Source organism: Epinephelus fuscoguttatus, linkage group LG9 (assembly GCF_011397635.1).
Source record: "Epinephelus fuscoguttatus linkage group LG9, E.fuscoguttatus.final_Chr_v1".
Classification (NCBI taxonomy): domain Eukaryota; kingdom Metazoa; phylum Chordata; class Actinopteri; order Perciformes; family Serranidae; genus Epinephelus; species Epinephelus fuscoguttatus.
In genome coordinates, this window is record NC_064760.1 from 1315547 (window position 1) to 1327500 (window position 11954).

General features: G+C 43.7%; 2 protein-coding genes across 2 annotated transcripts in view; one reads left to right on the plus strand and one right to left on the minus strand.

The window, feature by feature from the left end:
* The first annotated feature begins 1269 nt into the window (after positions 1-1269).
* Positions 1270-6931, plus strand: nipsnap3a (nipsnap homolog 3A (C. elegans)). The gene is made up of 6 exons (XM_049585709.1): positions 1270-1405; positions 3692-3899; positions 4023-4184; positions 4251-4400; positions 5766-5852; positions 5986-6931. The coding sequence occupies exons 1-6, from the start codon at positions 1322-1324 to the stop codon at positions 6060-6062; spliced, it is 768 nt and encodes a 255-aa protein (XP_049441666.1). The 5' UTR covers positions 1270-1321; the 3' UTR covers positions 6063-6931.
* Positions 6932-7065: 134 nt separating this feature from the next.
* abca1b (ATP-binding cassette, sub-family A (ABC1), member 1B) overlaps positions 7066-11954 on the minus strand; it is a 48385-nt gene continuing 43496 nt past the window's right edge. The window contains exons 47-49 of the mRNA XM_049585700.1: positions 11124-11216; positions 10128-10371; positions 7066-9898 (exon numbers count right to left, since the gene is read on the minus strand). Of these exons, the coding sequence (XP_049441657.1) occupies positions 9746-9898; positions 10128-10371; positions 11124-11216 (490 nt within the window). The 3' untranslated portion in view covers positions 7066-9745. The remainder of the gene's footprint in view (positions 9899-10127; positions 10372-11123; positions 11217-11954) is intronic.

Genomic DNA, 11954 nt, shown 5'->3' on the forward strand with positions numbered 1-11954 from the left:
TCCCTGGACTCTGTCTCACCTGGTTATATCCACCTGGCCTGTGACGTCATGTCTCCATGACAGTGTGAGTGTTATTGAGTGTCATATTATTATAACAGCTGGTGTTGCCGTGTGTCACGTGTGTAATGACAGCGCTCTGGCCTCGTGGTAGTTTGACGTCACATTATATGGTGATGCTGTTTATGACTATTGTCTGTGTGTGAACCCTGGTGACGTCATTCCTGTTCATTAGTCAGTGAACGCTGAGGGAGCCTCCTGCACCTCCTGCACCTCCTTTCCTCTGAGCCCACAGCACCAGTGTTACATCATCAACAGTTTACTCCTTGTTGAATGTTTCCCAACAGAACTTTGGACTGTAACAAGATGATGAGTGTTGTTCACTTCACCTGTCAGTGGGTTAATGTTTTGGCTGATCGCTGCATACACACACACACACACACACACACACACACACACACACACACACACACACAAACACAAACATGTATTTAGAAAGATTTAAAAGACAGAATATAATTAACAAAAGATAAACCTGGTACAAATAAAACAAAATTAAATATTATATAAAATCAAACAAAGGCTGCAGCAGAACTATTCAGGAGACAAAATGTGTGAACTGGATTTATCACCATCAACATCTGTCCTGTTCTCAACAGACCACCTGCAGAGACTCAACATCCATAACACCATCACCAACACCATTCATTCATTCATTCATTCATCATCACTGAGGTCACATGCTCAGTATTCAGTAAACCAACAGTTCATTGTAAAGAAAACTTTAAGAACAGAAAATTATCATTTGATTTCCAACGGTCCATTTTTGACACATCACGTGCAACAAATACACACCTTCCAAAATAAAGAAAATTAAGAAAATAAGAGAAAAAGGAAAAATAATACAAAAATTAAAAAAGGAATAAAAGGAAAATAAAAACAAGATGCCTTCCAAAACAACAAGAAAAAAAGAAAAAGACGAAAAATACAGAAAAAAGAAAAATAGAAAACATGCGTTCCAAAATAAAGAAAAATAAAGTAAGTAAAACAGAAAGAATAAAAATAAAATAAAAAGGCATGTTTTATTAATTGCCTAAATTACATCATTTATCAGCCGGAAACTGTAAAAACAGGAAATTAATTTAGTGACTGAAATTTATTTTATAGTTCTGTTTAACATCAGTTGCTATGGTAACACTGTACACATTCTGGGCTGGACTTTTTTTTCCTGTGTGTAGTGAGACCTCTCTGTCACAGAGGATCTCTGTCTGTCTGATAACTTCCTCTACGCTCACCTCTCTCTTCCTGTCACTACAGTTTCACCATGTTGAAATTAAGGAGCTCGTCTCTGAGATCAGCTGCGGCACTGCTCTCACCTGCAGCTGCCGCACCTGCTGCTGCTGCTCAGGTGAGTTTAACCTCAGCTACACCTAAACTACACCTAAACTACACCTCACCTACACCTGAGACAGTAACCAGATGTAACCAGAGCTCTGAGTCCAGCTGCAGACTGTGACAGGCCTGAAAGTCACCAGGACAGATCCTCCAGGATCAGTCAGGCTGATCTCTGATCAGTCAGCTGAGTGTGTGTGTGTGTGTGTGTGTGTGTGTGTGTGTGTGTGTGTGTCTGATCTGTGCTTCACAGATTTGTAGTTGCTGAAGTTACTGAAGTTGCTGAATTTTGTGAAGTTTGCTGGTTGTCGTTGATCTTTGGACCGATCTGATCTGATGTCAGACAAAAGGTCAAAAGCTTAAGTTTAAAATTAACCAGCAGCTGCAGAGAAAACAAACGTCAGGTTCACCTGATGACCTCTGAACTTTACTGACATTAAACACAGAGTTTAGTTTACTTTGTTTTTTTTCTGTTGAAGAACTGATGTTCTCAGTGTTAAAGTATTATTTAGGTATTTAGCCCCATAGAAAATATAAAATAAAATGTCTTCCTCTGTTACTCACCTGTAGTGATGTATTTTGACCAGCAGGTGGCAGCATGAAGCAGAATTCTCTGCAGACTTGAACCTGTTTATCAGTGAAGAGATAATGGTTCAGTTTAAAGCTGGGGTAGGCGGTTTTAGTTCGGTGTCATTGGGTAAAAATCCCATAATAACCTTTGATCATGTAGAGACCTCCAGGCCAGACGATGGTGAAACGCTCTGATGTTTTTAAGTCTAATTGTGTTCATCCAAATTATTTGAACAGCATCGTTAACTTTTTCCCTCCAAAACACCGTCTGAACTACAGAGCACACTGATGCATTAAATCAGCTCTTAAATGTAAATAAATACATATCAGATTCACACACACACACACACAGATATATATATGTGTGTGTGTGTGTGTGTGTGTGTGTACTGTATATATGTATATTTACGTGTAAAGCCAGTATCACTGTGATGTCACTGATGACTGCTGTGACAGCGATACATTTAAATTTAAACACTCGCTTCCTGTCGAGTCGATTCAAACACACATCACCACACAAACATCATGAAACATTAAATGATTCCGTTTCCGTTCTGTTTCCGTTCTTCAAGACCTTGATGTCACCGAGCGAAGCTGCAGCGTCTCTTCTCTCCTTTGTTCTTAACATCCTGTTTCCACCAGGAGAAGGCGTCAAAATAAAAGCCCTATAGGATCAAAAGGAAAAGGGGACCACCAAAGTAAAGGCTGACAGGAAGTAACTTTAACCGAAGACGTTCATTCACTTTATGAAGTCATTTACAGATCAAACTGGGATTCAGGTGTCCTCAGAGAGAACAGGACTCCTGCACCTCACCTGGTTTTCAGGAGATTTTGTCCAATCACAGGACGTTTCAGAGAGAGGGCGTTCCTATTGGCTGTTCTTCAGATGAGCGTGCACATCCCTTCAGATGGTGACCGTCTGATTCAGTGGAGGAGAATCCTGCAGAGAAAGTTTAAATGTTGACAACTACACTGAAGGACACCCAACAAAGGAAGACGGACTGAGGCCCCAGTCACACAGGAAGTGCTTTGCAGGTTACAAAATGCGATGCGCACCACTCTGCCTTTTCTAATCGAATGCCACAAGTTAAAAAAAAAAAGGCGCCTCCAGCTTCTTAAACACTTTCTTTGTGAGCGAGACCTTAATAAACAGAGTCTGACTATAAACTAAATAAAACACGTCAGTATCAGTGAAGAGTTTCAGAGATGAACTGAGGATATTTCAACAGTTTAGCCTTCGGCTAACAGGAGCTAAGGGCTAACAGCTGCTGCAGCTTCATCTTTATGTAGCTAACGTTAGCTAAAGCCTCAAATCACAGTGTCCTCTGCCTCACTCCCCGCCGCTACAGACCACCTCACCAGGAGGAGAGCAGGCAGCAGCTCCAGAGACTGACCTCCAGTCAGTGACTGCAGCATCCTGAACCCAGACAGATCAAACCAGCTCAGGGGCCAGACTGCCCCACCTTACCGCCTGATCAGCAAACTTTCTGTTGCTGCTGTTACACAGGTTAGACCTGACGCTGCTGCTGGACACCAACTAAAGGTCTGTGTCTGAGCTGCTCCGTGCTCTCCTCCTGGTGAAACAGTCCACAGCGGCGTCTGATAAACAGAGAGAGGAGTGGAGGGTGTGTTTCCAAATCTCTGCCTCACCAGCTTTAAACAGGCTCTGTGTGATACTCAGAACACAGGAGTTGTCTGCACATGGTTCTCAACATCTCCCTTGTCTCCTCAGCCTCGTGTGCACCTCACCACCGGCCCCCGACAGGCACACTCTACCTTCTATGAGTTCCGTACCTACGACATCCGTCCTGACCAGAACGCCGCCTTCCTCAAACTGACCGCTGAGAAGATCCACCTGCGCACCGCCCACTCCGAGCTGATTGGCTACTGGAGCGTCGAGTACGGTGGCCTGAACAAAGTCTTCCATATATGGAAATATGGTGAGGTCATTCTTCTTCATCTGGTCACACGTTCTTCTTCTTCTTCTTCTTCGAGAGAGAGAGGTTTCAAACTGTAACTGAAATCCCCTATTCCCCCCTCCTCCTCCTCCTCCTCCTCCTCAGACAGTTACTCTCAGCGGGCAGGTGTTCGGGCAGCCCTGGCTCAGGACCCCTCCTGGATCTCGGAGTACATCTCCAAGGCGATGCCAATGTTGACGTCTCAGGACAACGAGGTCACGTACCTGGTTCCCTGGAGCCGCCTGCAGAGCCCGCCACAGGAGGGAGGTAAGCCCCGCCCCCTCACAGTAAGAACAGCTGTATGAATAAACACTGACCTCAGGTGTGTTTCAGGTGTGTACGAGCTGGTGTCCTATCAGATGCGTCCCGGAGGTCCGGCGGTTTGGGGCCATGCCTTCCAGGCTGCCATCACCGCCCATGATGCACCGGGGTATGGCAACCTGGTGGGAGCTTTCCACAACGAGTTTGGCCGCATGAACAGAGGTACGCTTTAAAAAATACACTGATCAAACTGTACACTGTAAAACTATACATGAGTTAAAGCAGTTGCTGTCTGATCTTTGACTTCCTGTCCGTCAGGTTTTTAACAGGTGACACTGATGCCTTGTTTCCGCTCCGTGGTGCCGCACTGCTCACTGGACCCGACTCGCTCTGTTTCAGTTTTCCATTGTCAGAAGTTTTGGACAATACCTGGTTCCTCTTTTAGGTACTTCCTTGGTCGAGGTTCTACGAGCGCTGAGCCGGTATCAGAGGGCGGAGTTAAAACACTGCAGACCACTGATTGGTCAGAGAGACTCATCACAAGCACCTTGTGAACAGTAAATAATAAAGGGCCCAGTACAGACCCCTGTGGAACCCCTTTATTGACCACCAGGAGCAATGACCTGGCCTCATTTGCCGTTGGGACCTGTTTCCTGTTCGTCAAGTATTTATGGAACCCAGAGGCTAAGAGGATGATCACACAGAAATGAGACGCTAGAGACGCAGACGCTTCAAAGACGCTTGAAACACTGGAAGCGCTAATTCAATGCGCGCTAGCTACTGGCGTCTGACGCTCAAAAAGTTGAAAATATTTTAACTTTTCAGCGTCTACGCGCGTCTAAAACGCCCGTCTAAAAAGACGCTTGAACACCGGTCAGACGCGCCGTATCATACGAAAACAATGGTTTTACTGGTGTCGCATTTCTAGCGTTTCATCTCGGTGTGATCGCTCCCTAAACGAGTATTTTCCAATATTGACTGAATTTTTTTGTCTCTGTGCCGACGATAACCGTGACCAGAGGGAATTTATTGAAATTTGGCACAAACGTGTGTGAAGCGTCCATGTCTTCACAGACATGGATGGAAACTGTCCGAGAAACTTGACTTGTGGGCGGAGTCATACGACCACGGGGTGGTGATTCTAGTTTTATTTGCTGGACCCAGATTTGATAAAATGGCAGCTCACAAAGCGACACTGTACATTACACACTCTACCCCACACACACTGTGTACACTACACACAGCACAACAACACTGCGGTGTACGTTTGATGGAGCGCACACGTCTGTCCGTTCGGTTGCTGATGAAAGGATTCAGCAAGTGTCACATAGATGATGTCACAGCAGTTTCATGTGGTGTTGCTATGACGATCAGCTGAGGATCCGCCCACACTGAGGAGGTTCTGTCTGCAGGGAAAGGAAACATAAAAGGACCTGAAAATGAGTCGAGCTGAACCATGCAGTGGAAACAAGGCAACAGGAAGTGACCGACCTGCTGCTCACCTGTCTGCTGTGATGTCACAGACCGTGTGTGTGTGTGTGTGTGTGCGTGTGTGTGTTGATGATGTCATGTGTTGTGTCTCATCAGTTCACGTCCTCTGGTGGTTCGAGAGCGCCGACCAGCGAGCTGAAGCTCGACACAAAGCTCACACTGACGCCAGAGTGGTCGCTGCAGGTGAGACTCCACCCACAATACATCATCTGACACCACACACGATGACATCATCTGACCTTGTACATATATACATATATGATATATTCACGCGGTATCGACTCTGCAGTAACAGGTGTGTGTCTCTGTCTCTCAGTCAGAAACAGTGTCGCTCACCTGGACTCTCAGGAGAACAAACTCATGTTTCCCTGCTCCTTCTCTCCGATGAAGTAACTTCCTGTCCTGTGTCTCCACGGCAACAGAGACAAACACTGTTACATGCTGTACAACTGTTCTGATACCAGAGAGTCCATCAGCACAGTGCATGTGGTGCATGGACACATTAAAAACTCCAAACTAACACTGTCGGTCACACGTCCTTCAGATCCTCTCATCGTCACAGCAGTCAGATAAATGTGTGTGTTTGTCTGTGTGTGTGTGTGTGTGAGTGTGTGTGTATGTGTGTCTGTTACTTGAGTACATTAACAAGGTCGACCTCTTATTGTGCAGACAGGAAGGAGTCTCTCAGAATAAAAACGCACTCAGTGTGAAGGTCATGATGTCACTCAGTGTGAAGGTCATGATGTCACTCAGGTCGACAACATGTTGCAACAAATTACAGATTCTCATCCGACACAGAATCAAACGTGCCTTTATCATCATGTGAAGTCTCTCACAGACAACACGCCGCTGAGTTCACCTGTTATTTGGCCTCTGAGACTGTCACGTGGTTAATAAACTTTTTTAATGAAAAGTATTTTTTAACTGCCCCCTGAGTGACGTCATCATGGCGTCTGACCTGAGCTCTTCCTGCTGAACGTTATAAACACAGTGAAGAAAAATAAAATATAAATTAACATTAAACATCAAAAGAAACATTCAGAGATAATTAACATTAAATTAACATTAATAATTCAGTAGATGTACTTATTTGGTCATTAACAATCCCATCAGTCAGTGCGAGTGTGTGTGAGCGACAGCAGCGTCCAATCCTGTGAGTCAGTGGGCGGGGCTTCTTGATGGTTTAAACATAACTGACAGAACGTTAAATCTGAGCTGTGAACTTATGAATGAAAAAATAATAAACTGAGACGTGAATATTTGTCTTCTTTGTCTGTCTGTTAATCATGTCTATATATCATTTATATGTTTGCATCATGTTTTTGAATTATTTACAGACTTTGAATGAGAAAGTTTGAGTCACTTCACGTTAATAAACAATTATAGTTTTAATTTCTTTTGTTTTATCAGTTTATGTTATAAAAACAAAACAATATTTAACTCTGCACATTTGTAGTTTCACGGGTATCATTTTCTCTGTGTTTTGATTTCCTGGCAACTAAAATAAGAAGTCCGACTCGGAGCTGAGTTGAAACACCAAACATTTTAAAATGTGTAAAGATGAGCGCAGAGGTCATACAGAGGTCATACAGAGGTCATACAGAGGTCAATGTGTCACATCGTTCTGAACACTGTTTCCAACAGTTTCTTTCTACTCCTGCTTTATGACGTGATGTCAAAGTGTTCCGATGTCCTTATATGGTCATCTGTGCAAGGCACGCTGCGTGCTACGCTTAAAACGTCTCTTTGGTATCAGGTGACGGAGTAACAGCTGTTTGGCCTCTATGAAAATTAGCTTTAAAGCTCAGTACAGTTCATGTTTGGCCTCTTCTAGTTCCTGTCTCTTTAAGACCCCCTCCCAAAAACCAGATGATCCGAAACCAGGGAGAAATTAAGAACAGCAACCCAGATTACATATTACCTTGACATTAGCATGCAGCTACATGTAGCAGTGCACTTGCAGCTGGGGAATCACAGCATTAAAGAAAAACTGCAATTTTACTGTGAAAAATCACCAATAAAATCTTTTAAACGCCACCAGACATGTTCCAGCAGTTATCTGTTTTGAAATTTGGGAGAAATTTACAAAAAGGGGACCCAGATTACACGTATCCCTGATGTTAGCATGTAGCTAGATGTAGCAGTACCCCTGCAGTCAGGGATCAAGTGGAAAAAAAGAAAAGAGACACTTTCTTATGTGAGAAATCAACAATAAAAGCTTCTAAATCAAAATCTTAACCAAACATACATGTTCCAGCAGGAACAGGATCCAACAACACTGACAGCCATGATACGTTTTCTTTTTGTTAGCATGTAGCTACATGTTGCAGCGTACTTACAGCCAAGGAATGACTGTACAAGAGAATAGCGGCACTTTCAACTCTGAAAAATCACCAATAAAATCTTCTAAACACAACCAGACATGTTCAATCAACAACACTGACACTGACATGTGACCTGATGTTAGCATGTGGCTACATGTAGCAGTGCACTTGCAGCCAAGGAATGACCAAGGAAACCAATAAAAACTTCTAAACCAAAATCTTCACCACAAGACATGTTCCAGCAGGAATATGATCCAAAATTGGGCAGAAATTTACAACAAGGGGACCCAAGAGTACATGTTTCCCTGACGTTAGCATGTAGCTACATGTAGCAGCGTATGTAAAGCAGCCTGCCTGGAGCAGATGGCCGTAAAAAGAAATCTGTCACCAGCTGACATCAGCTCATCTCGTTGGAAACAGTGTTCAGAGCAGTCTGAAGGTTTTTACTCACAGGGATGATGGTTACATGTGTTCAGCTCATTATTTTAATCTTTGGCCTCGTTAAATATGAACATCTGAAACTCTAAAATTATTTACGTATACATGACAAAAGTATGGCAAGCTGAACAGGTCTCCTTTAACAACATTTCATCATCATGTTCATGGGAAACGTGGTCCAGGTGACATTTTGTTGCATTCAAACTGTTTCCTGTTGCATATAAAAATCATTTGTAGACAGCGCTGTGATGTCAGTCTGACCCCTGGTCATGTGACTTTATCTCCACCTTCACAATAAAAGTCTGATTTGACACTGAGCTTGTTAGATGCAGCAGAAAGAACAAACTATAAGATGAAAGGATTTAGTCGACTAGAGTTAAACTCAGCTGAGTGACTGTAGCACTGCATCAGACAGTATGGTGATGAAGACCTTTGAGAATGGATGAAGAGTAACGAGAGCAGAGACGTGGATTTGTTTCATTTATTGTGTGGTTCAGGGTCGGTAACAGTTCGTCTTCCCATCAGCCTTTTCTGTCACATTAAATAAACAACATGATGATCAGAGACAAACAGGTTTCAGTGCAAAGACAAACTGATGGTGTGAACACGTAAAGTGCTGCTGAGGAGGTGACGCTCCTTCAGTCTGATTCAACAACAGCTCAGATTCTAAATCTGATAACTGATCGATCAGCTGATCAATACTGTAGTGTGCTGTCAGGAGCTGACGAGGTATTTCACTGCTTCACACCCAAACACACAACAAATCTGCTCTTTTTATCATCTTTTCTTAAAAAAACTATAAAATCAGTCTTTGTCTTCTTTGTGCATCACTTTGCATCGAGCACTTTGATTGGCTGTTACACACTACAGGAAACAGTGATGTCACCGCTAAAATAAGACACAGATTACTCTCTCTGTCACAGCTACACATATAAATAAAACTGACACAGTAAAAACGGAATCAAACGTTTTCTATAAATCTGATTTTTGCAGTCGAGCCCTCGGCCGTTGGAAATGATTTGGATTCTTCATCGTTGGTTCGGAAACACAAACAGACCCTGAAGAGTTTACTGGAGGCACCGGATCAATCACAGGAGGAGGAGACGACCCTCAGCAGGAAGTCTGGAGGCACTTTTTCAAGTTTCTTTAACACTCAGTCTGGCGGCGGGCGGCTCGGCACCCCCGCAGGAAATCATTTGCATTGACTGGCATAAGGCGGCAGGAGACTCCGCCCAGTGTGACATCACGAGAGGAAGAGAAGCCGTCCTCTCTGCTGTGGAGGTAAGTCCTAAACACGATCACGTGGTCCCGTGATCACAAAACGCTCTCCCCCAGTGTGGCCCCGCCCTCAGCAGCTGATAGGCTGCAGCTCAGCGTTGGAACCTCGATGGCGACGTCTCTCCGCCTCACAGAGTTGTCTTTGGAGTGATAGTCGTCACTCTGGTCCTTCGCAAAGTTCACAAACACCTGAAACAACAAACGTATAATAAACGAGTCTGAGTCACAGTTTGAAAAGTAGTTTTAAACCTGAAAAAAGTTCATAAAGAAACATTTTAAAGTTTCGTCGTTGAGGCAGCTGAAGGACAAAAAAACATCATAAAAGACCACATTTCCCATCAGCCCCGTCAGCTTCCTGTCTCCTCTTTACACTGACTGATAAGAGTCTGACACAAACAGCTGAGAACAGACAGCGTACCTGGTCCAGTGTGGTCTGAGTGACGGAGTAATCCTCGATCCTCAGCGTCTCTTTATTTTTGGCCAGGATGGAGAAGATGTGTGCGAGTGAGGTGAGAGAAGATGGCAGCTGATACTGCAGCATGTTGCGGTGTTTCTCCTTCAGCGTGCTGCCGCTCAGCTCGCTCTCGATGAACTTCATCACGGGCACCAGGTCTGCGTCGGGACCGCCCACCCGCAGGATGATGGTGTACCCGTCCCCAAACCTGACGGACAGAATCATATGTTTATTACACACATAGAACTGATCAATAAACTGATCAATAAACTCGATCAGCGGCAGGATGTTTCAGTTTCAGGTCTCAGAACAGTAAATATTTGGATTTATTCTTATCTACATAAATAATTCACATTAATAAACATATTTTGTTGTAATTTATATCCTGAAAAAAATAAGTTGTACCTTTAAGTGGTTTACAGGCGCTCTTTGAGTTGTGTGTATATGGTTCTCAACATGGAGGCTGAGCCAGCAACTAGCAGCTAACAATGCTAACTCCATAAACAGTGTTAAAGAACGATAACAGTGTTGACAGAGCTAACGGTGTTAACCAGGGGGAACTGGAGGACGAGAGCTACACTGCAGCATCGACACCGTCCTGATATCAGTGTTAACCGCTGTGTGAGGGCGGGGCAGAGCAGCAGTGATGAGTTAGCATGAGAGCTAGAGCTGAATCCTCTGAATGTCTCTTACAGAACCTTTAAAGTCACTCTGCTTAGAACTGGATCATATCTGTCACCCTCTGGTGGTCGCAGCAGAAACATACACAATCACATTTCTTTAATGAGAAGCTCATTTATTGAATTGTATTTTAACTCATCAATGAATTCATCTCAGCTCTTCAGAAATTCAATCTGTATGTTTTTTATTTAATAAAACCACTGCTGACTCACCCGTCAGAGGACAAAAGACGTTTTATTTTTTAAATCTCTGTTGTGTGTCAGTGTGTGTCAGTGTTACCTGTTCTTCAGGTGTTGGACGCTGCCCAGACATCTGAACCTGCCGTTCACCATGATGGCCATCCTGGTACACAGAGCCTCACACTCCTCCATACTGAGACACACACACACACACACACACAGTTAATATACACACAGGAGACATGAAGTGAAGGAACAAAAACTGGGACGCATGTTTTTACATTCATGGGTTTATGATCAACATGTAGCAGAAAAATAAAGTTTAGTCTCCAGTTAATTATAATGTGAATATTTCGTGTCTAATCTCACTCAGTAGAGGAGTGTGTGGGGGTCATCCCTATGTCTCCAGGGTTCTATGTTCCCCACTTAACCCTGCAAAAAAGCTTCTATGTTCCCCGCTTACACAAAAAGGAAACATAGATACGCTCCCAGTGTGTGTTACACTGACAGTTAGCATGTTAGCACTCCCAGTTCGCTCGTCTCACAGTTGTGGGTTTTAGATTAAATGTCTGAAAAAAGGTCTGTGATTAACACAAGTTGTAGAGAACTACGGAGACGCCAACTTCTACAGAGAAACATCATCACTGGGGCGCTCCATAGACAACTGTGTAGATAGCATGCTAGCTAGCTAACGCTGTCTGCTTATTAACTCCTTCACCATAACAGAATATAGAAACTTTGATCACTGATCATTTAACAGAGGACGCCACAAGAACACATGTTCAGATTATCAGACAGTGGGTCATAAGTGTGTGTTTCTGCTCGCTAGCTAATGTAGCTAGTGTGCTAATGTTAGCGAGCCTGTATTCTCCCAGGATGGCGCCTGCTGGCAGACAGAACCAGTCTGAACACACGTTACATTTGAAGGAGG

What these genes read in the sequence shown, in the direction of transcription:
- nipsnap3a (XM_049585709.1), top strand. Translation starts at nt 1,322, where the DNA reads ATGTTGAAATTAAGGAGCTCGTCTCTGAGATCAGCTGCGGCACTGCTC. An exon ending in CACCTGCTGCTGCTGCTCAG is followed by an intron (nt 1,406 to 3,691) that starts GTGAGTTTAACC and finishes TTGTCTCCTCAG; the next exon opens with CCTCGTGTGCACCTCACCAC. An exon ending in CTTCCATATATGGAAATATG is followed by an intron (nt 3,900 to 4,022) that starts GTGAGGTCATTC and finishes CCTCCTCCTCAG; the next exon opens with ACAGTTACTCTCAGCGGGCA.